This window comes from Lithobates pipiens, unplaced genomic scaffold (genome assembly GCF_037356315.1).
Source record: "Lithobates pipiens isolate NorthernLeopardFrog02 unplaced genomic scaffold, aLitPip1_a1.2 Scaffold_8, whole genome shotgun sequence".
Taxonomy (NCBI): domain Eukaryota; kingdom Metazoa; phylum Chordata; class Amphibia; order Anura; family Ranidae; genus Lithobates; species Lithobates pipiens.
Genome location: NW_027507903.1, coordinates 249,040,696 through 249,066,007, shown reverse-complemented (window position 1 = coordinate 249,066,007; position 25,312 = coordinate 249,040,696). Strand labels below are relative to the sequence as shown.

Genomic DNA, 25,312 nt, shown 5'->3' with positions numbered 1-25,312 from the left:
CCATTTATTATCAATAAACTGTGTTTACTCTTTTTAAATCATAACGTCAACAGAAACTAGCCAAATGACCCTGATCAAAAGTTTACATACCCCCGTTCTTAATATTGTTCCCCTTTAACATCAATGACAGCTTGAAGTCTTTTGTGGTATTTGTGGATGAAGCTCTTTATCTTCTTAGATGGTAAAGCTGCCCATTCCTCTTGGCAAAAAGTCTCCATTTCCTGTGAATTATTGGGTTGTCTTCCATGAATTACATGTTTGAGATCTCCCCAGAGTGGCTCAATGATATTGAGGTCAGGAGACTGAGATGTTCACTCCAGAACCTTCACTTTTTTCTGCTGTAGCCAATGACAGGTCGACTTGGCCTTGTGTTATGGATCATTGTCATGTTGGAATGTCCAAGTACCTTCCATGCGCAGTTTCCTGGCTGATAAATGCAAATGTTCCTCCAGTAATTTTTGAAAACATACTGCATTCGTCTTGCCATAAATTTTGACCAAATTTGCTGTGCCTTTGTAGCTCACACATCCCCAAAACATCAGAGATCCACCTCCATGTTTCACAGTAGGAATGGTGTACGTTTCATCATAGGCCTTGTTTACTCTTCTCCAAATGTAACCTTTATGGTTGTGGCCAAAAAGCTCAATATTGGGCTAATCACTCCCAAGGACTTTGTGCCAGAAGGTTTGCGGAGGCTTGTCTCTGTGCTGTTTTGCGTATTGTAAGCGTGATTCTTTGTGGCATTTGCATAGTAATGGCTTTCTTCTGGTGACTCGACCATGCAGCCCCATCTTTTTTCAAGTGCCTCCTTATTGTGCATCTTGAAACAGCCACACCACATGTTTTCAGAGAGTCCCGTATTTCACCTAAAGTTAATTGTTTACTTTTTTTTGCATCCCAAACAATTTTCCTGGCAGTTGTGGCTGAAATTTTAGTTGGTCTACCTGACTGTGGTTTGGTTTCAACAGAATCCCTAATTTTCCACTTCTTGATTAGAGTTTGAACACTGCTGATTGGCATTCTCAATTCCTTGGATATCTTTGTATATCCCTTTCCAATTACCTTTTCCCACAGTTACTTTGACAATTATTTTTGCTTTCCCCATGACTCAGAATCCAGAAACGTCAGTGCAGCACTGGATGAAACATGCAAGGGTCTGTCAGTAGTCCAGAAACTCATTGACCTTTTATACACACACACTAATTACAAGCAAACAGATCACAGGTGAGGATGGTTACCTTTAATAGCCATTCAAACCCCTTTGTGTCAACTTGTGTGCATGTTTTCAGACCAAAATCACCAGGGTATGTAAACTTTTGATCAGGGTCATTTGGCAAGTTTCTGTTGCCATTATTATTTAAAAACACTGTAAACAGTAAACACAGTTGATTGATAATAAATGGCTTCAGCCAAACACTAACCATGAGTGAAAGAAATGTTTTTGTGTTTATCATTCAGATTCTCTGAAAAATGGCCAAGAAATCATAAATTCTGCCAGGGTATGTAAACTTATGAGCACAACTGTATATAAAAACGCAATCTCTATAAGTCTGTCATTCATTGGTTGCTTACGTAATGCAATACTTTTGCAAGATCTCGGGAGAACTCGATCACTCTAATTATATTATAGTAATAGAGACCGTTCTATTCCAACTTTGATGCTTATAAATAAAGTTTGTTCATTGTTTAGCGATGAAGAAATACTTAATCAAGTCTGGAACTCTGAAAGAGAAACTGTTAAATGAAAAGCAAGGAAGCAAGCGAAAGTACAAAGAAGATTACATTGAGTATGGTTTCATCGCTTCAGGATCTGAAGATGCTCAATTGCCATTCTGTCTAATCTGCAATGCAGTTTTGTCAAGCAAGGCACTTGTTCCCAGCAAATTGAAGAGACACTTGGAAACAAAACATCCAGCTGTAAAGGACAAACTAAAGGGATACTTCAAAAATCTCACGGCTCAACAAAATAAACAAGCTAAGAAACTTACGAACTACAATGTGCCGTGAACATTTGTAGATCTTTTTGGTGCACCACAAGACAAAAAAGTTTGAGAAGTACTGGAGTAGAGCATTGCAGTAGTCAAGTTGGGAGAACACAAATTTATGGTTCAGCTTTACAGTGTGTGATAGTATAGGATGCAGCTTAGCAATGTTTCTCAAGTAGAAAAGGATATTCTGAAAACATTTTGTATCCCTAGATTTTTCAGTTTAGACTGAAGCTCAAGTATAGTGCCATTAATAGATAGGCTATCAGGACTGGCCGTACATAATTGATAGAAGGTTCCAATAAGCATGACTTTAGTCTTGTGGGCCATCCATGTTTTTTATATCATAAATACAGTTAGATAGGAGAAATGCAGCCAATGTAGAATCTGGTTTAGTGTGGATGTATATCTGAGTGTCATCAGCATAGAAGTGATAATTGAGCCCACATAATCTAAAAAGTTGGCCAATTGGAAACAAGTAAATGCTAAAAAGTAAAGGACTCAAAATGGAGTCTTGAAGAGCACTAAACTTGACCGGACCAACTTCAGACTGGAATCCGCCAAGAAACAAAGTGACAGCAATCAGTAAGATACAACGTAAACCAGAGCCAATTCTAAGACTCCAAATATGATTTCAAGGCCAGAAAGTAAAAGATTGTGGTCTACAGTTTCAAAGGCAGAACTAAGATCCAGTAGAATATGAACAATTAGTAAGCTGGAATCGGAACCCAACAGAAAATCGTTAGGGACTTTAGCCAAGGCAGTTTCTGTGCTGTGCAGTTGGCGAAAACCAGATTGGGGAGGGTAAAATTAGTTATTTGTAGTCAGTTGGTTATATAAAAAAGATATCAAAGCCTGCTCGAGGATCTGGGCAAAGAAGGGTAAGTTAGATATGGGGTGAAAGTTTAAATTGACCAGAACCATGTTGGGTATTTTTTGGTACCGGGGTGATAGCATTTTTTTTTGAGGATCATTGGAACAAAACCAGAGCTAAGGGAGTCCTTGTTTTTTTATATTGAGAATAATAGGGCACAGAGAACTAAAACAAGATTTAAATAAATAGATGAGAATAGGATCACGTATGCAGGTGGAACATTTCATATTATAGACCGATTTAAGTCAAGTTGAGAGAAGTAGGAGATAAAAGAACCGGTAAAATTGGGTGGGTCAGAAAGTGGCGTAGAAGAAATGTATGCTGTGGTAAGAATGTGATGCCTTATTTTGTAAATATTCAAGGATAAAAAAAAATCTAAGAATGTATTACAGAGCTGTGTTGAGGCTGGTGTCATGCTTACCCCAACACATGGACAGACACTATAGCTAGCTTATGTGTTCTTTGCCTTTAGTAGCCCCCTTTCCCATTTGGCAAGCAGGCCTACCAGTACTCAGTTGTCCCCAAAACGTATACACAATGATATAGTGCCTGGTTACCATGCTGGGGCAGGCACAAACTGAGCAAAGCAAATAGGTCCTTGCAGTTGGCAGACAGACAGAGAGGTTTAATGATAGTCCAGGTAAAAGGCAGGCGAGGTTCAGAATTGTTAGGGACATATCCGAGTCAAAAGGCAGGCAAAGTTCAGAGAGTAGTCAATATCTGAGCACATCTTAAAAATGCAATATCACAAGCATGAGACTGCAGGCTCGGCTGGCTTAAATCAGATTTGGTCTCAACCCAGAAACTGGCCACATTAATCATTTAATTTTAAATTTAAGGTATGCAGCAAAACAATGTAGTATGACATGACAGCCTGTTGATAATCATCAACAGTAATATATTATATGTGTACAAACAAGGGTTTAAAAGACAGTACTAACGCAATAGATAAAGTTCCCTTACAATAACATACAATGCCTAAAGACTTATGGCTGTGGCATCCATGACAAATATAACTTGCATTGTGATGGGAATCATATAGGGAAATATGACAGACATGTTCACACCGAGAAGATGACACAGACTGGTAAGTGCATAACTACAACGAGATGGTGGTTAAAAAAAAAACCTCATGCCCAGGCCTCGAGGCAGTCGCAATGAATGGTGAATAGCATACCAGGTAGCAGTTTTCTGGATTGTAGAGAGAATAATTGACACACTGGGCATCTAAAAAAAGGGAGACAGGGAGAAGAAAAAAGGAAAAGGGAAGGGGGGGGGGGGGGGAGCATCAGTGGGGTTGACGGCTCAAGAAGTCATATTTCCGTAGAGGAGTAATCTCAATTTAAGCATAGAACAAATATACTTCTGAGAAATAGAATGAATCTCAATATAGTCAATGTGAGTTGTGTTCTTCTGTCCTGGCCCTGAGGGCTTAGAGTTTTTTTAACACACAGGCAGGCCAATGAATCCATGGCTCCTGTTAAACCAACATTGGGGGATGTGTTTTAGGCCGTACAGGCATGTAACATGTCTTTATAGTCTTTTTCTGACCAAATCAAAGAGGATGTAGCTCTAGTTAAACAAGATGTCCAAAACATCTGTGAGCGCACAACCATGCTGGAGGGCTGGGTGAGCTCCATAGAAGATGATTTTTCAACCATAAAAAGTGAACTTCTGAATAATCGAGCTAAAGGTATTAATCACGATCAATATTAAAATTTAACTGTTGCGCTAATAGGCAATTTGACAAATCTTCAACCAAAAATAATTATAGGGTATAAAACCACATAAATTAAAAAAAAAAAACAGTCCATGTGAAAGGAAAATGAGTCCGCTTTAAATAGTAAAGGCCATGTGAAAAGAACAGTCCTCTTTTAATATATAGCTCAAATACTCCAACACCAAAACTTCCAGAAAATCCATGTGATGACCACCACTACATGGGATAGATGTACACTTACCAGCTAGTTTTGACCCTCTATTAAAAGAGAAGTCAAAAAGCGAAATATAACCCAATTGAATCTCCTTCCACCTTCAGCCTCAGGGGCAGTGGCAGCCCATCCATTAGGGGTGCGTGGGCATTGCCCCCCTCATCCATGCGTCGGACTCCCTAATCTACATACAGGGCGCCAGACTATGGATTCCAATATAGAGGGGGGGGGTTGAAGCACTTGATTAGAGTCAGGCTTCATAAAAGGGTTGGCTGTGGGCGCAGGGCACTGCGCTTCGATCCCACCCAGTTGTGTGACAATAGCAAATTAATATTCACTTTTTAGACACAAAATCTCCTCCCCACCAATCAGGAAGTGGGTTGTGAGATCCGTTTCCCGATTGGCCAAAATGTCAGGCGATCCTATTGGATGCCTAGCGCCTAGGAGGAGGAGAGAGGAGAAGCACTGCAAAAGCTGTTATGCTAGAGATGAGGACACTGGAGCCGATGCCTGCAGTTCGCCGCCCATTACCCGCCATCTAGATTGGGTCTACCGCGCTGTAGATGAGGACTCCGGAGCCGCTGCCTGCCACCTAGATGGAGTAAGTGCAAGACTGACTGGCAGACAGTAGGTGCGGTGTAGTGCCGCCTCACCCAAAAAAAAAAAACACCAGCCGCCACTGCTGAGGGGTCATCCCACCAGATGATAGAGGGATCCAGAAAAATGCTACTCCAATCCACATTAACACTGCCTTAGGCTATCAGAGGAAACAGACATGCTGCACAGTGTAAATCTTTCTTAAAGCGGAGGTCCACCCTAAAGGGGACCTTCCGCTCATCGGAACCCTCCCCCCCTCCGGCGCCACAATTGGCACCTTTCAGGGGGGAGGGGGGGTGCAGGTACCTGTACAGTACAGGTATCTGCACCCACTTCCGGGATAGCTCTCTGCGGAAAGGGGCATAGATTACGCCCCTTTCCGAAAGTCCCCCGCTGCCTGCTGGGAAACACACAGATCCCAGAGGCAGCGGGTCCATCCTTATTGCGCAGCGCGACTCGCGCATAAGCAGTAGGGAACCGGGAAATGAAGCCTAAAGGCTCCACTTCCTGATTCCCATACCCAAGATGGCGGCGGCAGCACCCGAGAGACGATCGACATTGCGGGCGCGCTGGACAGGTAAGTGTCACTATTTTAAAAGTCAGCAGCTGCAGTATTTGTAGCTGCTGGCTTTAAAAAAAAAAAAACGCGGAGTCCCGGCGGAGTCCCGGCGGACTCCCGCTTTAAAACCAACTTTAATAATAAAATATTGCAATTACATAGAGATGTGTGTAATTGCTTATTAACCTCTTCGGCTCTCACACCTGTTTACCACTTATGGACCAGAGCAATTTTCTGATTTTTGCTATGAGCCTGTTTATTTGGCGATAACTTTGTCATTACTTAAGATAACAACGTAATACAACGAATCCCATGATTAAGTCTGGTATGACGAAACATGTCGGGGGCGTGGCGAACGCTACTGAGATACTAAGCTGACATACACAGAGCTGGAAGGTGGTGTTGGACTAAGGGGACGGGACAATCAAGCTAAAGGCGCCCTATTCAAACAGACCTGCTGTGTGGGACCAGGCGGGATACGGAAGGAGGGGTGAGAGAGAGCGATCCAGTTCCCTGTTCAATAGGTCCGCTGTGACCACCAATGCCCCTGCGTATTTAGAACATTTGATGAAGTTGGAGTGTGAAGTGGTTTTGATCTCTTTTGAAGTGACGTATTCGTTTATTGTTCATGTGAGTGCATAAAGAGTGATATTTTTTTAAGATTAAAGTGTGTTTACGGTATTACACTATTGGAGGCTTCCTCTGTGATTTCTTTTGAGGTATATATACATATAGAAGTACCTGAGTGGAGAATATTCAATCGGTTGTGCCGGTGTATTGGAACCATCTCTTGAGAGGTTTAAAAGCCCTTTTAGCCTAGCACGCGAGTGTAAGGCTTAACAGCTGGTGAGTGTTTCCATGAAGGGGGGCTCACAATCACGGATGGTGTGGTGAAGGAGTTAACTATAATTGGTCTGGACACTGAAGACTTGCTTGTGCACTTATAGAAGGACTTTGGAGCCTGTAAACAGAATTATTCTCTGGGGGATGGACTATATTCACTTTTTTTTAGAGTATTATATTAGTCACTAATTTGTATATATACGGATTATTATATTCACTTACTGGTGGTGATATGTATAATTTATGGGATTTTTGTCTATAGCATAAAGCACATTTATCCACATAGGATCACTTAATATTCTAGATAGATTGTGTTGACACAGGAAATAGCGCTACGTGTAATCAATTATTTTACTTTTTGTTCAAAAATTCTGATGGATCTAGAAAGAGTTTTAAATTTTCCCGACTGAATCAATTCCTATTTTCATTCGTTCATCTGTATGCTATTCCGACGGATCAAAAATAATGCAAGGGCAGCTATTGGCTACTGGCTATTGAACTTCCCTTTTCTAGTCACATCATATGTCATTGCATTCTAAACAAACGGACTTTGGTGTGATTGTGTGTAGGCAAGTTTGTTTCAGCAGAACTCCATCGGAACTCCGTCAGAAAGACCTTCAGAGTTCATTGCGTCTGGAAACACGGTCGTGTGTAGGCGGCATCAGTGGTAGTTCACACCAGGTGCAGTTCCTTGCCTTTTTTTCTGCACTAAAAATGCATGCAGTGTTTTCCATGTATTCCAATGGCTCTAGTTCACACCAGTGCAGTTTCCAGTGCAGAAAAAAAGTAGAGCGTGCTGCATTTTTTCTGCACAGAACTGTACTGGAACCTAGAAAATTGTATCAAAAAAGCACTGGAACTGCTTGTGGTGTGAACTGTAAGCAAAAACTGATCCGGAACGTATGAGTGCATTTTTGTGGTGTGAACTGGCCCTAAAGATTCATGCACAGTGTTTTCCATGTATTACAATGACTCTAGTTCACACCAATGCAGTCAGTTCCAGTCAGTTTCCCATGCAGAAACTGACCGGAAACTGACTGGAACTGACTGCATTGGTGTGAACTAGAGCCATGGGAATACATGAAAAACACTGTGAATGCATTTTAGTGCAAAAAAAAAAAAAGTGCAGAGAACTTCATCTGGTGTGAACTGGCCCTTAGGCTGGATTCACACCTATGCAGTTTTAGTGCTTTTTGCATTTTGCAGATTTGCACCACAGAACGTGTTTCATAGAAAACCATGTTAAGTGGACTATAGTGCAAACCGCAAAATGCAAAAAGCACTAAAAATGCATAGGTGTGAATCCAGCCTTAGACCATTTATCCTGAAGATACTCAACTACAGGGAGCGAGATTTGATTTTATCAAAAGTCTGTCCAAAAGGAAATATTGAACATAATGGAGCTAAATTTGTGGATGTTAAACGACGATTATGCCATGTTGTACCCAGCCGAATTCCATATTGTTTATGTAAAAGCCACTCAGTTCTTTGATTCTCCCACAGCAGTTCCTGTCTGGACAGGAATGAGCAGCGTACATGCAATAGTTCTTCCTAATGTTTCATTTAAGTGCTCCTACTTACTACAACCCTGACACCCACCTTACATCCTACAACAGCGGCTAGTAGGTTGCATCATGAGTATAAGAGCTTTTAATCACAGTTTCTGTTGGTACTATTTTATAGTGTAACGGCTTCACCACGAAGGAGCCCCTGGTGGGTGTCCTGCGTGGACTGTTATGTGTATTGTTGTGGCTTGTGTAACTGTTGGAGTGGATGTACGGAGTTTTGCTGGAAAGTTGTTGCTGTTTCTCACAAAATACTTTGCCTCTAAATATATGTTCATGACAGCATGGCATTGCTTCATTTTTTTGGTGTGTACTCTTGATCACAAGTACTTTCTTCTGGCTGATATATGTTCCTCCACCTTATACTGATGATGTGTTGAAAAAACATTCAAGGTTTTTGGCTCAGTATAACTCCACCCCAGTGCTGGTAATGGGCGATTTTTAATAACGTGATTAATCCTGCTTTGGAAAGGTCTGCACCCATGAGCCAGTCAGGAACGCTAACTGAAACCAGATTTGTGAAACAATTGATAGAGCTGGGTTTGTTGGTTATCTGAAGACTTAGATATCCCGATGCACGGGAATATTCATGCAACTCAAGCACTTATTCTACACTGTCGCATATCGATTTAGCTCTGGGATCTACTTCTGTTTTTCCATGAATGGAGTCCACTACCTATAGTTCCAGGGGCCTATCAGACCATTCCCCTCTTTAATGAACTTATACAAACAAACCAGAAGGGATTCCCTCATGAAAAGTCAACCCCTTTTGCTTAGCCCCCATCTCCCTTAGCAATGTTGAAATTAAAAGAGGGCCCCTTATGAACTCCAAACAAGTTGGAAAGTGATATTTTGCAAGAAGCGAGAGAGGCAGAGGAGGTATACATTGCGGACCCCTCTTAGACTAATTGGAACAGGTGGCAGGAAGCTTAAAAACTGTATAAGCATCTCTCCTTGACTAAAGCAGAACACAAAAGGTTCTTCCTTGCACAGAAATATTTTGAAGAGGGTGAGCAGATAGGCCACTTTGGCTATGATTTCTCACACTCAACAAACATCTACCATAATTAGTGCCATTAACAAGGCATGGGGCTCTATTGCTTATAATACGAGGGGCATCTTACAGAGCTTCTATGACTTATCAAAAACTATATAGGACCAAAGTGTCGTGCTCTTCTACTACAATCTCACAATTTTTGTCCCACTGATCCTAGAAGAAATAGAAATTGCTGTCTCCCAAACACAAAATAACAAACTCCCGGTTGCAATATAATGGTTGGGTCCTTTTGCCAGAGCTCTTACTAGTGTTTGAATAAGCCTTTAAAAGTGGTAGCCTTCCAGATTCTATGAAAGAGGCTACTATTAAAGTACTTCCGAAACCTGGTAGAGATATGCTTTACCCCTTACGCTGAATGCTACCGACCTATTATGCTCCTTTTGTTGGATGTTAAAATTCTTGCTTGGGTTCTGGCACATAGACTGCAAAAAAAAAAGTTAAAAGCTGATTTATGTAAACTTGCTTGACTAGCCTGCATATATTAAAGGAGCTAGGATGTGTTAAAATTACATCTATTATTTAACTATCCCACCTAATGTTTGCCCTTTTTGTAACTAAATGGCTGGACAGTTAGGGTACAAAGCCTCTTCTCCCACTTTCAATTAGCATTGGCTAAAATCTTAGAGCCATGTAATCACTGTGATGGTCAAATAGCTATCACCAATGTAAACAGTGTAGTACTGTTTACAGTGATGAGCCCTCACTTTCCTTTCACAGTCGAGGAAGGGGAGAAGGAAGGTTTAGTGACTGAACCCATGAACTCAATAATTATTTGCAGTAGCAGGGGTAGTGCCAATCATAGTTGGGGTGGGGTTTAAAATGTAATTGACCATCAAGGATGGTCGTGAGGGGGAAAGAAGTTTAAAGGGCTATTAAATACCAATGATGAAGAGGTGGGGAGATTTAAAATGCCACCAATACCACTACCAATGAATATGGTTCTGTTTGGGGGTGGGGATAAAGTCCCATTGGCCACCATTAATTGTAGGATTGTTTTTGGGGGTGATTTAAATTGTTGCAGTTATCTTTGACATCTATCTATTACAAGCAATGCGATTTCAGTGCAATGCATTTCATTCTCCAGGGATTTTTTTTATATTAATAACAGTCAACTTGCACTTGGCTTCAGTGGGTGGCTTTTATAGGCTAAATGCACGTTAATTAAATTTTTCTCAATATTACATTTCTTTCATCTACAAAATATTGTGGCAAAAAATTAGATTGCATTGGGGTGTCCACTTTAAAAAAAAATTGTTATTTTGGGGGGTGTTCGTACTTTACTTTTATTTTTTATACTAGAAAGTAATGGAAAAGTGTTTTTTTTTCTCCAAAATTTTCAGTCTTGTATTTTACATACCGGTATTTAAAAAAAATGAAATACCACCAACAGAACGCACTATTTGTCTCAGGAAAATTATATAAAATTCATTTGGGTAAAGTGTTGCATGATGAAGTGATTGTCAGTAAAACTATGCACAACACTGAAAACCGATAAAAGGCCTAGACAGCAAGGGGTGCCACATGACAGTCCTGAAGTGATTAAAGTTTGTAAACCAATTTGTTTCACAATTTTTATACCATTCTTGCTATATTGCATACTTCTGTACATGCATTTATATTCTTATATTTTAGTTGTTCAGGTTGGTTTTCCATGCCTTGGCAATCAAGATGGAGTGGCGGCATTTGAAGTTAATATTCTTGTTATGAATTCAGAAGGGAATGTGATTCTTCAGACCCCACAAAATGCCATCTTTTTCAAGACTTGCCAGCAAGGTAATGATATTTTACAGCTTAAACTTTCCAGGACCTCTATATGCAGTTGTACAAGTGTCAATTTGAATGAGTGCCTTTTGTATTTGTACACATTCCCACTATGCTCCAAAGAAACTTCTGTTGAAAGTTGAACGCCTACCTATATTCCACTCAAGTGCTCCACACAAAATTCTTAGTTTGGATAAATATGAGGTCACGTAAGCCTAGTACACACTATCAGGATCACGATCTGATGTCAGTGCAGCGGTCTCTGCTGAGCTAATGTGCTCTGACATGAAGATGCCCCCCCCCCCCCGCCATAACACTTCAGTCAGCGCTCTCAGCCATTAGCTGAGTTGGAGTCAGCTGACTGCTGTTTTTTTTCTGGCCCAATGCCGCCCGACACTTGGCCCACATGTACTAGGCTTCATTCTTCCTGTTGTAGCAGCACAGAAGTAAAGTTGTCCTTACTTGACTTCATATAAAATACAAATACAGCAGGGTACATTAAATTACCTTGAAAGGACTGTAACAGGTGGGTTGATCTGGGAGCTCCTGCCCATTTAAAAGTAACATGTCATGAAAGAAATATACACACAGTGGTGTAGTGGTTAGCACTCTTCCCTAGCAGTAAAAAGGGTCACTGGTTCAAATCCCAACCACAACACTACCCGCCTGGAGTTTGCATGTTCTCTCTGAGCCTGCGTGTGTTTCCTCCGGGTACTCTGGTTTCCTCCCACACTCCAAAAACATGCAGGTAGGGTAATTGGCTTCTGTCCAAAATTGGCCCTGGTATATGAATGGGGACCTTGGATTGTGGGCTCCTTGAGGGTAGGGGCCAATGTAAGTGTGCAATGTACAGGGATAGTAGACACTCACACTGGATGGACTGGTCTTTATTCAACCTTACTAACTATGTAACTACTTACAGTTTTTCAAAGGGCCGGTTCACACCATATGCAGTCCTGTGTGTTGTTTTTTTTTTCTGCATCAAAAACGCATGGACAGTAGATTATATGGGTTCCAATAGCTTAGTTCACACCAGTGTGGTCAGTTCCAGTGAGAAGGAGAACATGCTGCATTTTTTCTGCACAGAATTGTACTGAAACATGGCAAAACGTACCAAAAATACCCTGGCACGCATCTAAATGCATCAGCCACATTAGAAATGCGTTAGAGCAAAAAAAAAGATAAAATTAAGGTATGATACATTTATGTCACATACACACTACCGGTTTTTCCATCAGAATAAACTCTGACGGTTCTGCTGAAACGGTTTTGCCTACACATGATCACACCAAAGTCCGATCATCTAGAACGCGGTGACGTACAACACAGGCCCACACACGATCGGAATATCCGATGAAAAGATTCTGTCGGACTTCTTCTGACGGAAAGTCCGACCGTGTATACACGGCATTAGACTTTTCACTGACTTTAATTTGCTGCATGCTTCTTCCAGATTGTTGATTTAGAAGAATTGAAGTCAGGCAACTACTATTTTTGGAGGAGGCCAGCAGTGGCATCTCCATAAATCTTTCATGACAATTGTTCTTTAAATAGTTATGAACTTGAAAAGAACAAGGACATTCTCTATACAGATGTATTGAAATAATATTGGCTTCAGCACTAACTGCAAGAATATATAGAAAGCTATCTTTGCCTTTAGTTACTGCTTGTAACTAGTGTACTCTCGGATATGGCAATAAATGAATTAATGGCACAGTAAGGCCCCTTTCACACATGCGGATGATATGTCCGTATTTCATCCATCCGTTTGCGGATGAAATACGGACATCCATTCATCCCTATGGGATAGCGGGTGTCTGCGGATGAGCATCCGCAGACACCCGCTATTGTCCGCCTCCGCAAATGTCCGATTCTGCAGACGGAGGAAAATCCTATTTTTCTGTCCGTCTGCAGAGCGGATCGGATGAACACGGACACACGGTCCGTGCTCGTCCGATCCCCATAGAGGAGAGCGGAGAGCTGACAGGGCGGTCCCCGCACAGTGTGCGGAGACCGCCCTGTCCGCAGCCGGCTCAGCGGGGACAACGGAGCGATCCCCGCTGAGCGAGCGGATCATCACGGGGCGGATCTTTACTGATCCGCCCCGTGTGAAAGGGGCCTAAGGGTTATTTACTAAAACTGGAGAGTCTAAAATCTGGTGCCGCTCTGCATTGAGACCAATCACCTTCTAGGTTTTCTTGCCAAAACTTAATTGAACAAGCTGAAGTTAGAAGCTCATTGGCTACCATGCACAGCTGCACCAGATTCTGTGTGCTCCAGTTTTAGTAAATCTCAGTGTTTGTGACTACAGTTTGCTTGTCTAAAAATACTCAGCAGGGAAGTCTGTAAATGTGATAGGAAGAAGTGTACTTGCTCCCTACCAACCGTTGTTTTTTTTTTTCACTTTTAATATATACTGGAAAAAGTCAGTTGAAATGTGGCTGATTGGGTAATATCTCTACTTTTTGTGTTCTCAGTTTAAATAGAACTCACAAACCTCAAATCTCTTCCCACATCTCTAAATTGCTACCTGCAGCTTAAGGTAGAACTATGGGAAAAACTTTTATTTTTATTTTGGATAAAGTAAGGGAGGATTATAACCCCTATCAGATTTTTTTTTCGCCATCTGTGTCCCATTGCTAAGAATTTCCTTCACTTCCTATCCCATAGCCAAACAGGAAGTGAAAGGAAATCCCTGAAAATGAAGGAATTTTTGGGGGGGAAATGGGAACTAGTGTCCCCATTGGAAGATTTCCCTATTTCTCTATTACTTTTAAGGGAGCAACCCAAAATGTGGAATTTTCTTTTACTTACACTTTTAATGCTAATGGTAAGCAGGACAAACAGAGAGGGTGGATCTCCCTAACAAGGGCACAGAAAGCAATACAAACTGACAATAGTGCTAATCCCTCTTAACTCTATCTAAAACAAAAAAAAGCTTTGTCCTTGGTTATACTTTAAGCATATAACATATCATGTGTGCTTGGACTTATGTTCAACCGTCAACTTTACGTTGCAACACTGTCTTTTTTTCCAGCTAAGTGCCCAGGAGGATGTAGAAATGGAGGTTACTGTAATGAGAGACATGTCTGTGAATGTCCAGATGGGTTTTATGGTCCACACTGTGAGAAAGGTAAAACCATGATTTCTTTGGTCAAATCTTGAAAGTGAAAAACATATTTTCTTTGGTTACATCATAAAATTGAACTACAAAATCAGGCTATAAAATTTAAAAACAACATAATATCAATTAAGACCTCTACAGAAGAAGCTGTGCCAGAAGAAAGTCATGTGGAGGGCCAAGTACTAGTCCATAGTATGACCATCAGGATATCTGCAGCTATTCTTTTGCCCAGACCAATGCCATGCTTAATTTGCACTGTGTCTCTGCATGGATGTGTCAATCTTGATAGAGGAACAGGACTTTGCTTCCTCACGTCAGACCAGCCATCCTCGTGACTAGTGATCTGATAACTTGTGTAGTAATGATCAATAAGCAGCAGGAAAAGTGGAGAAAGCCTGCATATACAGATTGAATGAAACAAGGAGATGCTTCTATGTAGGTTCCCAGACACAGCTTCCTTTCCAGCAAGTCCTCAGAGAAACAATGAGCAGCAAATTATCAGTCTAAATCCCATGAGAACATCTTCACTTTTTAGTATAGGTTGACTTGAATCCTTCTAAGCTGAAGTCATGAAAGGGGAGCCGCTGTGGATTGAGTAGGACTGAGCGTAGGCATGGTTTTGTTTTTACGGAGCTTACATTTCATTATGGTGAAAGTAATTTTTCACTTTGTAGAATTAGGGTTTTATTTATAATAAATGATTCTGATTAGAGCAACAATAACTGTTAACTTAAACTTTATCAACTGTCTTAGTTTAACCTACTTCAGTTTTGTGCAATATTTGTATCAATGTTTGCTATATGTCTTCGTTTTTTTTACCGTCTAGTAGTTCCTGGTTTTAAGTTTGACGTTTCTAGCTGAATTGATTTCATTCTATGTGGTTTGGACATGTTTTGGGAAATATGTAGTCTGAAAGTTTCACTCCTGTTTTGTATTTAGCATTTGCTAACAATAAGGCAAGCTAAGCATGTGCTAGCCCTGAAGCATTCTTTTCATAGTACTGCCAGTGTGTTTAGGAAATGAGCCTGTGCTTCCATGTGGTCTGACCAATGAGATTTATCATTGGCCATGCAATAATATGAGGCTGCTTACTAAGGGAGACAAGAAGTTATGAGTATCCTTCCAGAAATAATTTCTTACCTTCCCTGTAACTTTCGGAAATAGCATTCCTTTTCTGATGTGTATACTGTAACGTTTAGTATAGAGACAGACTGAAATAAATTAAAAGATGGCCCAGATGGCATACATTAAACACAGACATTAGAATGAATGGACCATAGCACACTGATACCTGAAGTTTCTTAGGAAAGTAATAAAATTCCTGCGAACCTCAATCAAACCAAAGCCTAATAGATATCACTAACCAGCTGCAGGCGTTACACACGTCTCTTAAGCACGTGCACTTAGACAAAAAATAGTAAATTATACGCTGCTCATGTGCATCCAAGTGCTTTGTAACACAGTTATAAGTGTCCGATGGTATATAGGGAACAACACTAGTCCTGCTTTAAATAGCAAAAAAAAGTGATATTGTGCAAAAACAAGTCTTTCTATAAAACAATACTTTGGCAGTCCTGTTGAAAAAAAGTGCATATGCGTGGTATCTGGTAATAGCACTGCTGACGTGCTTATTAATCCATTCGTCTAAAGATGATTGACAGGTGTTGCAGATCATGAACTGGTGCTCTTATTCCAGTGACCCCCTAGGTATTAACCACTTCAGCCCCGAAAGAATTTATCCCCTTCCTGACCAGAGCACTTTTTTTCGATTTGGCACTTCTATTTAACTGACAATTGCGCAGTTGTGCGACATGGCTCCCGAACAAAATTGACGTCCTTTTTTTCCCACAAATAGAGCTTTCTTTTGGTGATATTTGATCACCCCTGCAGTTTATATTTTTTGCGGTATAAACAAAATAAGATTGACAATTTTTAAATAACGCATTATTTTTTACATTTTGCTATAATAAATATCCCCCAAAAATATTAAAAAAAAAATTTTTCCCCCAGTTTAGGCTGATACGTATTCTTCTACATATTTTTGGTAAAAAAAAATCACAATAAGCATTTATTGATTGGTTTGCGCAAAAGTTATAGCGTTTAAAAAAAAGGGGAGAGATTTATGACATTTTTATTCATTTTATTAATTAATTATTTTTTATTAGTAATGGCGGCGATCAGTGATTTTTATTGGGACTGCGACATTATGGCAGACACATCGGACATTTTTGACACATTTTTGGGACCATTGTCATTTATACAGCAATCAGTCCTATACAAATGCACTGATTCCTGTGTAAATGGCACTGTCAGGGAAGGGGTTAACCGCTAGAGGGCAGTGTAAGGGTTACGTGTGTCCTGGGGAGTGTTTCTAACTGTGGGGGCATGGCTACATGTGACACGTCACTGATCTCTGCTCCCGATCACAGGGAGCAGAGATCAGTGACACTGTCACTAGGCAGAACAGGGAGATGCCTGTTTACATTAGCATCTCCCCGTTCTTCCTCCCCATGAGGTGATCGCAGGTATCTCCGCAGCGATCGAGTCCGCAGGACCCACGACCTGACTCACAGAGCTTGCCAACGGGTGACCATGCCCCCTGGCCGCCTCTTAAAGGGCCACGAATAGGTACGTTAGGTTGCCTGTACGAGCCCTTCTGCCGACGTATATCGGCGTGATGCGGTCGGCAAGCGGTTAAATGCTCACCTTGGAGCGTCTGACTTAGCAATTACGCTCAGTCAATACACGCTTGTAAATCACCCCTGGGTTCTATAATGGTAACAGGATCCTGGGCTTCCCACGCAGTATCTTGGGAATAATGGGAAATAAAAAGCCTCAATAGTGTGATATCGCTTTAAATGTTTTATTAAACAAATAAGAACAGTGCCCCAATGGGGTACTCACATGTACCAGGTGTGTCAGTGTACCACTCTGCATATGGCATCAAATATTACAGTGGCTGGTTTTGGAATGGTGTATGCTTCCTCCTAGACAGACAGACTGCCTGTCGTACTGTCCTGGCCCCTCCCCTACACTTGTTCGATACAGGGTAATCGTATCTTCATCGGGGGGAATTCTGAAGTTTCTTGCAGGCCTACTACAAATAAGAGAAATTACATATAACCAGTATAATACCACCATGCCTCCAAATGGATCACACATTCAAATTAGTAAATATATTATTAAACTGATTTGACTTTTAATTTTTTAAATGCTGCATCTTATTCTTCCTTTGTATTCAAAAACCAAACATGTCATGTCACTGTAAAAATTCTACTTATTACAACTCATCCAAGAATGGAGCTAGAAAAGGAGTGTAATAAAAAACTTCTGAATGAAATTACTTAATACACCCAGTCAGGTACAAATATAGAAAGGCTGAGCCATTGGTACTCACATGCCCTAAATATGACATGCAGGTCTACAATTAAGCTGTATTGTTGTTAAACTGACCATGCTTATAATGACAGTGTATTGATTTTTTGTCTCTGTGTAATTTTGTTATAGCTCTCTGCATGCCGCGGTGCTTAAATGGTGGGCTTTGTGTAACTCCAGGACTATGTATCTGTCCACCGGGGTATTATGGCATCAGTTGTGATAAAGGTATGTGAATTGAATATAAACGTTTTATATTAAGCCTTTAGGGGGTTTGCTTGGGCTTCACTTTTATTATGCTATCCACAAGGTAACAAGCCCTTGAACAGAGTACAGTACATGATATACTAAGTGACAAGAGCCTCAGAGGTTTTATGGGAGCCCAATGTGTTCTTTAATTACTTTAGATTGAAAATTGAAGTAAATTTAAAGATAAAACTGCAGCTCACCATATCTGATCCTAGTGGGGATGTATACATGTGAAAACCTCAGTCAATGTTGCTCCTCAGACCATGCCCCCTCACATGTTTTGCCCCCACCCACCGAGTCTTAATCATAGGGACCCCTATGCATGAAAACATAGTAACTGGGGTGCAGAGTGGTGGTCAGAGGCTTTAACAAGCCGTTTAAGTGACAAAATCCTCATTGTTTCTGATGTCACACAATGGGAGTAACAACATCAGTACCTCTCACTGTGTCCCAGGAAGCAGATGCTGTCCGTCTCATTTTTATTAGATGGGTCAGAAAGGAGAGCCCAGTAAAGGTGACTGCAGAAGGAGGTAGGCCCTTTCCACCTCCTGTGAGTAGGGAATTGCCAGCTGAAAACAAAGATACCTGAATCATGGTTGAACCCCCCCCCATTTCTTTGCTAGCAGACTAGTTCTTTTAACACTATAGTGCCAATAGAAGAGATGTTTATCATACTTTTAAGCCCCATACACACTATCAGATTTTCTGCTGACTTTTGTCTTCAGATTTACCAAAACCATGTAGTGCAAGGGCCTGCCCGATTGCATACACATTGAAACTCCTAAGGTTTGACCTCATATTATATGGTTTTGGTAAATCTGAAGGAAAGAATCAGCAGAAAATCTGATAGTGTGTATGGGGCTTTATAGTAGTGAAATCATAGCAACACATGCAGCATATATTAGTGTAATTTAAAGGAGAAGTATGAGTCTATGAAAAAAAAAAAAACATACAGTGATACCTCGGTTCACGAACTTAATTTGTGAAACGACTCTGGTCGTGAACTGAACTGGTTGCGGATCGAGGCAAATTTTCCCATAGGGTTCAATGTAAATCAGGTTAATCATTTCTGAACTTTTTTTTGTATATAAAATGATGAAATGTATGTACAAAAAAAGGATTTTAAACATATATTACATTCGGTCTTTTACATGAAGCTGACCTCTTTCATGGGTACATCTAAAAAGAAAAAGAAAACAACTATAGCTCCTCTTTAATCCTTGTTTGAAACAATCCCAAACCACAATTTAAATGAATAATCTAGGGGCAAAAAAACAGAACTACACACACTACACTACAGCGGTGCGCTGGCAGGACGTCAGAAAAAAGTCCTGCCAGGAGCTTCTTTGGAGCGGTGAAGGACCGCTCCTCCACCGCTGCTCCCCATTGAAATCAATGGGGCAGCACTGTAATACCGCCTGCAAAACGCCGCTATTGCGGTGTATTGCCAGTGGTTTTAACCCTTTTGCGGCTGCTAGCGGGGGTAAAAGCGCCCCACTAGCGGCCGAAATGCGCCACAAATCCGCCGCAAATCCGGCGGTAAAACGCAGCTAAAAATAGTGGCGTTTTACCGCCGACGCAATGGCCGGTGTGGTGTGAAAGGGGTGTTTCTGAGTGGCCTGGTTGTCCTAAGACTCTCATCTTGCACTGCTCTTCTCAATTTGAACATGTCAGAGCAAGAAAGATGGTCACAGCTCGCGTTCATGAACCGAAGCAGCGTTTTTTTCATACTGAAGCAAATTTTTGTGAACTCTTCTGTTTGCGAACCGAGTTGTTCGTGAACTGAGGTATCACTGTACATACTCAGCTCTATAATGCAGCATCAGTGTGACCTATCCCCTATCAGCTCTAAACCCGTGCACTGGGAGATCACATGACCTCATAATTACATGACCACTGACCATTCAGCTCTTAGTCTTCTCAGAGCGGAGAGCAGTGACTGGTAGTCTCTGCACTTTGCTCTGCCACTCCAGGGTTGGTGAGGGGGCTGATGCAGCTGGCTTTGTGGCTGAGAGATGCAGCCAGCCATAAACTGGGCAACTGGGTGGTTCCCAGTAATATTGTCAGGATCCTTAGAGAAGTTGGAGTTGGCTTTGTGACATCAGCTGATAACAAGCAATAGCACACTATAAGCTGCAAAAGTCAGTGCACACCTGTGACCCAGAAGCAAAGTATAGTCAAAAAAGGCTTTGGCCATACTTTCTTTTACTCTGATGCCCCATACACATGATCAGAAACTCAGTCAGAAAAAACTTGGATTGTTTTTCTGACGGAATTCTGCTCAAGCTTGCCTTGCATACACATAGTCACACAAAAGTCCTCTGAAGAATGCAGTACAACGAGCAGAGAAAATTAAGTTCAATGCTTCCGAGCATGCGTCGAATTGTTTCTGAGCATGCGTGATTTTTTGTACATCCGACTTGCATACAGACAAATGCATTTTCAGATTTTCTGACCGAAAAATAGAGAACCTACTCTCAATCTTTTGCTGGCTGGAATTCTGCCAGCAAAAGTCAGATGGAGCATACACACGGTCGGAATTTCTGGCCAAAAGCTCTCATCCGACATTTGCTGGCAACATTTCTGATCGTGTGTATGGGGCATAACTAGCATACATTGACAAAAGCGGTTGCACGTGTTTTTTAATTATAATATGAAGCAAATGATATTTATCTAACTATATTTGAGCTAATGGTAATTTACCTTTTCTAGTAAAATAACTAAAGTGTGAATACTTTTTACAATTTGCTAATTATTTTCTTCATGCAGCAAACTGTTCGGCCATCTGTCTGAATGGAGGAACCTGCTTTTACCCAGATAAATGTATCTGCCCGTCAGGTTATGAGGGAGATCAGTGTGAAATAAGTAAGTGACATATCACAGCCAAGTACACTGTAAAGCAGAGATCATGTGACCCTTGTCTGTGTTAGGTTAAAACGTTGTAAAAAAAAAAAGGCAACTTAAAAGCTGCTTTTATTTATGTCAAGATCAAAGAATTTTCTGAGGCTTGGCATCAAAGGTTTTCACACATGCCACTGTAACAGGGTGATATTTGAAGCTGAAAGAGATGTGTTCACGTTTTCCCATCAGCTGGGATTCAAATAATCCATTTCATATTTATCCTAACCTGTAGGAACATGTGTATGTGCAATATATGCGTTCAGAGCTCTTTGTATATCCTTTCTTGCAGGAATTTGGTTAGAAAATATACAAAGGCAAATTCTCAAACCAAAATGTAAAAAAAATAAAATGTACTAGTGATGGAGTTCTACCTTAACTGTCCATAATGTGCAATCAATCTTTCTTTCTCTCCAATGGGACTTTTTAGGTAACAATCTAACATGACTTAGCTTTAAAAAGTAAAAAAAGTTATCATTTATTTCTACATCATAAAGCACATAACTTAAAAAGAACATACATATTGTGGCCTTGAACATTGTGCCTCTCTTTCATGTGTAACATCCATAATATTAAAAGCACAGATTGTGAACCTATTGTACTTTACAGTCTACTTGGTTCATCACAGGAGTTACTTTTCCTTTTTAGTTTTGCATTCAGCCTGCATCCCTGGTATGGGTACACATAGATAGCAGGCAGTTTTAGAATAAAATATTTTACCAAGGCAGCCAAGAACTGATTAAATTGTTACTAAACCTAGGACCCTGTATTCACTATAGCTGGTCTCCCACAGTATACAGAATACGGAAATGCAATCATTTTAGTTAATATAAACGGCTAAATACCTTTTCTCACCAGCAGTATACAGTATAGTAGTCTTATGACTTCTATCAGTACCTGGTTAAAGCTTGTAGGAGGACTTTTCATTCCACTCTGGCTGTCCTTTGAGGCTGCAGGACCCCTGACCTTCTGACTGGACAGTGCTGATTGGCCCTGTGCTGATCACATGCACCCTCCCAAGAAAAAAAAAACTCTCTAGCAATGAACACCAAACTGAGCATGTGTAGAGTTCTGTACTATCAGCAAATGGATTGGGGGCAGTGGAAGAAAGGGAGGATCAGAGGAGACAAAATCTGTCTTTTCACACAATGCAGAGGTTTAACCCCTCAGGTTCCACAGTGACTATAACAAGCATACTTTACTGCATACACACACTGATTTTACTGTTGTGGGTTTAGTAACACTTTAAGTCTCCCCAGGATAGCCAATAAGGAATGGTTAGGTTAGGCACTCAGCTTTAAAGCACAGTCCACTAACATTCATAGGGAGAGGCACAATGTAATCAGCAGTATATAATTTGCTGCTCAGTGATTGCGGTATCCTAGTCTGCATCTCCCCACTTCACACAAATAGCCGTACCCGTACATTGGTACTTCGACCCTAAATACTGTTGTTATGGCAGCAGCTAACTGCCATAACCCTGGTATTTTCAGGAACAAAGTCCATTTCTCTTTGAGATAAAAGTGGTCTCTGTGGACGCAAGATCACTTTTATCGGTGGCGGGAGAGGCCATCTCTGCCGCTTACCTGTCTCTCACCTGGATGCTGAGTGAGGGAAAAATGGCCCTCGCTCGGCTCCATAGCATTGAAGGGCAGAAGCGATGTCAAACGTCTCTTAAAGGAGAATTTAAAAAAAATATATATATTTTTTCTATTATTGCATTTTAGTGTAAATATAAGACCTGAGGTCTTTTTGACCCCAGATCTCACATTTAAGTGGTCCTGTTATGTTTTTTTCTATTACAAGGGATGTTTACATTTGTTCTAATAGGAATAAAAGTGTTTTTTTTTTAAATAGGACAGTGTAAAAATAAAAAATAAAAGATAAAATAAAATAAATAAAATAAAAATTTTAACCACTTGCCGCCTGCCCTATAGCAAAATGACGGCGGCAAAGTAGTTTCAAAATCCTGACCGGACGTCATATGACGTGAGACTCTTTACTACGTGATCAGCTGTGTCCAATCAAGGCTGATCACAGTGTAAATAGAAAAGGCCGGTGATCGGTTAGACGCGAGTAGAGGAGAGCCGATCGGCTGCTCCTCTGACAGGGGGGGGGTCTGTGTTGATTGATTATCAGTGCAGCCACCCTGAGGATGCCCACACTGGACCACCAGGGATGCCACTAGACCACCAGGGATGCCAGTCAGAGCCCACAATGGATGCCAATCAGTGCCCATAATGGATGCCAATCAGTGCCCACAATGGGCATCACTGATTGGCATGCATTATTGTTTGGCACTGATTGGCATCCATTAGTACAGTATAACATAATACAATGCCGTATCAGTGCCCACCTTTGCCGCCTATCAGTGCCCACCTTTGCCGCCTATCAGTGCCCATCCATGCCCATCTGTGCCGCCTATCCATGCCCATCTGTACCACCCATCCATGCCAATCCGTGCCAGCTATCAGTGCCAATTTGTGCCACCTATTAGTGCCCATCCGTGTCGCCCATCAGTGCCACCCATCAGTGCCGCCTATCAGTGCCTATCAGTGCCACATATCAGTGTCCATCAATTCCACCTCATCAGTGCCACTTCATTGGTGCCACCTCATTGGTGCCCATCAGTGCCGCCTTATCAGTGCCCATCAGTGTAGCCCCATCAGTGCCCATCAGTGAAGGAGAAAACGTACTTATTTACAAAGTTTTAAAACTGAAACAAAAAAAACATATTTTTTTTTAAAAAAAATTTTTTTTTTTTATTTGTTTAGAAAAAAAAACCATAGAGGTGATCAAATACCACCAAAAGAAAGCTCTATTTGTGGGAAAAAAATGATAAAAATTTCATTTGGGTACAGTGTAGCATGACCTCTGTAACTCAAAATTGTAACCTGCAGAAATTTGCCAAAGTTTGTCGATATTCCACGAGTGTGCGCAATTTTGAAGTGTGACATGTTGGGTATCAATTTACATTATCTTTCACAATATAAAAAAAAATTGGGCTAACTTTACTGATGTCTTATTTTTTAACTAAAAAAAAAGGTATTTTTATCCCAAAAATTGCGTTTGTAAGACCGCTGCGCAAATACGGTGTGACATAAAATATTGCAATGACCGCCATTTTATTCTCTAGGCTGTCTGAAAATATATATATATATATATATATATATATATAATGTTTGGGGGTTCTAAGTAATTTTCTAGCAAAAAAAAAATATTTTAACGTGTAAACAAGTGTCAAAAAGAGTCTTGGTCCTTAAGTGGTTAAAATCTGGCCTGTTGGTGGGTCCTAAGGACAGGAGTTGAGAACCATTACCCTAGACAGAGTCCATGGAAGAGCAAAGAGTGCCCCATATCACACAGTAGCCTGTCACTGAAGTTATTCCTGAGAAAACTTTCACAATATGCATTTGCATTAGAACCCAATGTGCTTAAACCCTTGACAGCCCTACATAGCCATCTATACAGGTCACCAATCATATCATCATGCATTTCGGGACAGATATCTTCTGCTAATCTAGGGGAGGCCTCCAGATTTCTATTCATCCCAATATGGCTGTAGAGTGGGAACACATTAACCACTTGACCCCCCGAAGATTTACCCCCCCCCCCCCTTCAAGAACAGGCATTTTTTGGCTTTGGGTTACTTTAACTAACAATTGCATGGTCATGCAGTGCTGTATCATTTTTTTCACACAAATAGAGCTTTCTTTTGGTGGTATTTGATCACCACTGGATTTTTTATTTTTCGCACTATAAATGAAAAAAAATTAAAAATTTGAAAAATAAAATATATTTTTTACTTTCTGCTATAAAACATATCCAATAGAAAAATGTAAAAAAAATCTAATTTCTTCATAAATTTGGGCCAATATGTATTCTGCTACATATTTTTGGTAATAATAAGCGTATATTGATTGTTTTGTGCAAAAGTTATAGCCAGATCACTTACTAGATATGTGATCTGGCATAGGAGAGCCGCTCTGCCATCATACTCCTATGTGAGGCGGTCGGCAAGCGGTCAAATGTTTCCTTGCCTGTCACCTCAAAAGAGAATTAGTTTCATTAAATAAACTTGACATGTATTAACTTAAAGTGGAGGGCCACCCTGAAAAACAAAAGTACATTAAAAATGAGAAAAAAATGAGAAAAAACAGAAATGCCTGTTGCTAGGCATATCGTCCTAATCTGCCTCTTCCTTCTCCGCGGTGATGTTCTGTCTTCTCTCCTCCTTGCGGCATCTTCTGGGTAATGGGCCGCGCTGTGTTCTGGGAACTGTGTGTCCCAGAACACAGCGTGCCCCATTCACAAAGCGCTGCGCGACTCGCACATGCGCAGTAGGAAAGGGGCAGTGAAGCCGCAAGGCTCCACTGCCTGTTTCCCTTAGTTGAAATGGTGGCGCCGGGACCCAAGAGCCGAGGGACGGGTCGGCCTCGGGCAGCCGACATCGCGGGCACCCTGGACAGGTATGTCTGCTTATTAAAAGTCAGC

At 40.9% G+C, this 25,312-nt stretch overlaps 1 protein-coding gene across 1 annotated transcript in view; it reads left to right on the top strand.

Annotated features, from left to right (window-relative positions):
- WIF1 (Wnt inhibitory factor 1) overlaps nt 1-25,312 on the top strand; it is a 153,293-nt gene that overhangs the window by 93,060 nt on the left and 34,921 nt on the right. The window contains exons 4-7 of the mRNA XM_077469847.1: nt 11,044-11,184; nt 14,210-14,305; nt 17,804-17,899; nt 20,690-20,785. Of these exons, the coding sequence (XP_077325973.1) occupies nt 11,044-11,184; nt 14,210-14,305; nt 17,804-17,899; nt 20,690-20,785 (429 nt within the window). The remainder of the gene's footprint in view (nt 1-11,043; nt 11,185-14,209; nt 14,306-17,803; nt 17,900-20,689; nt 20,786-25,312) is intronic.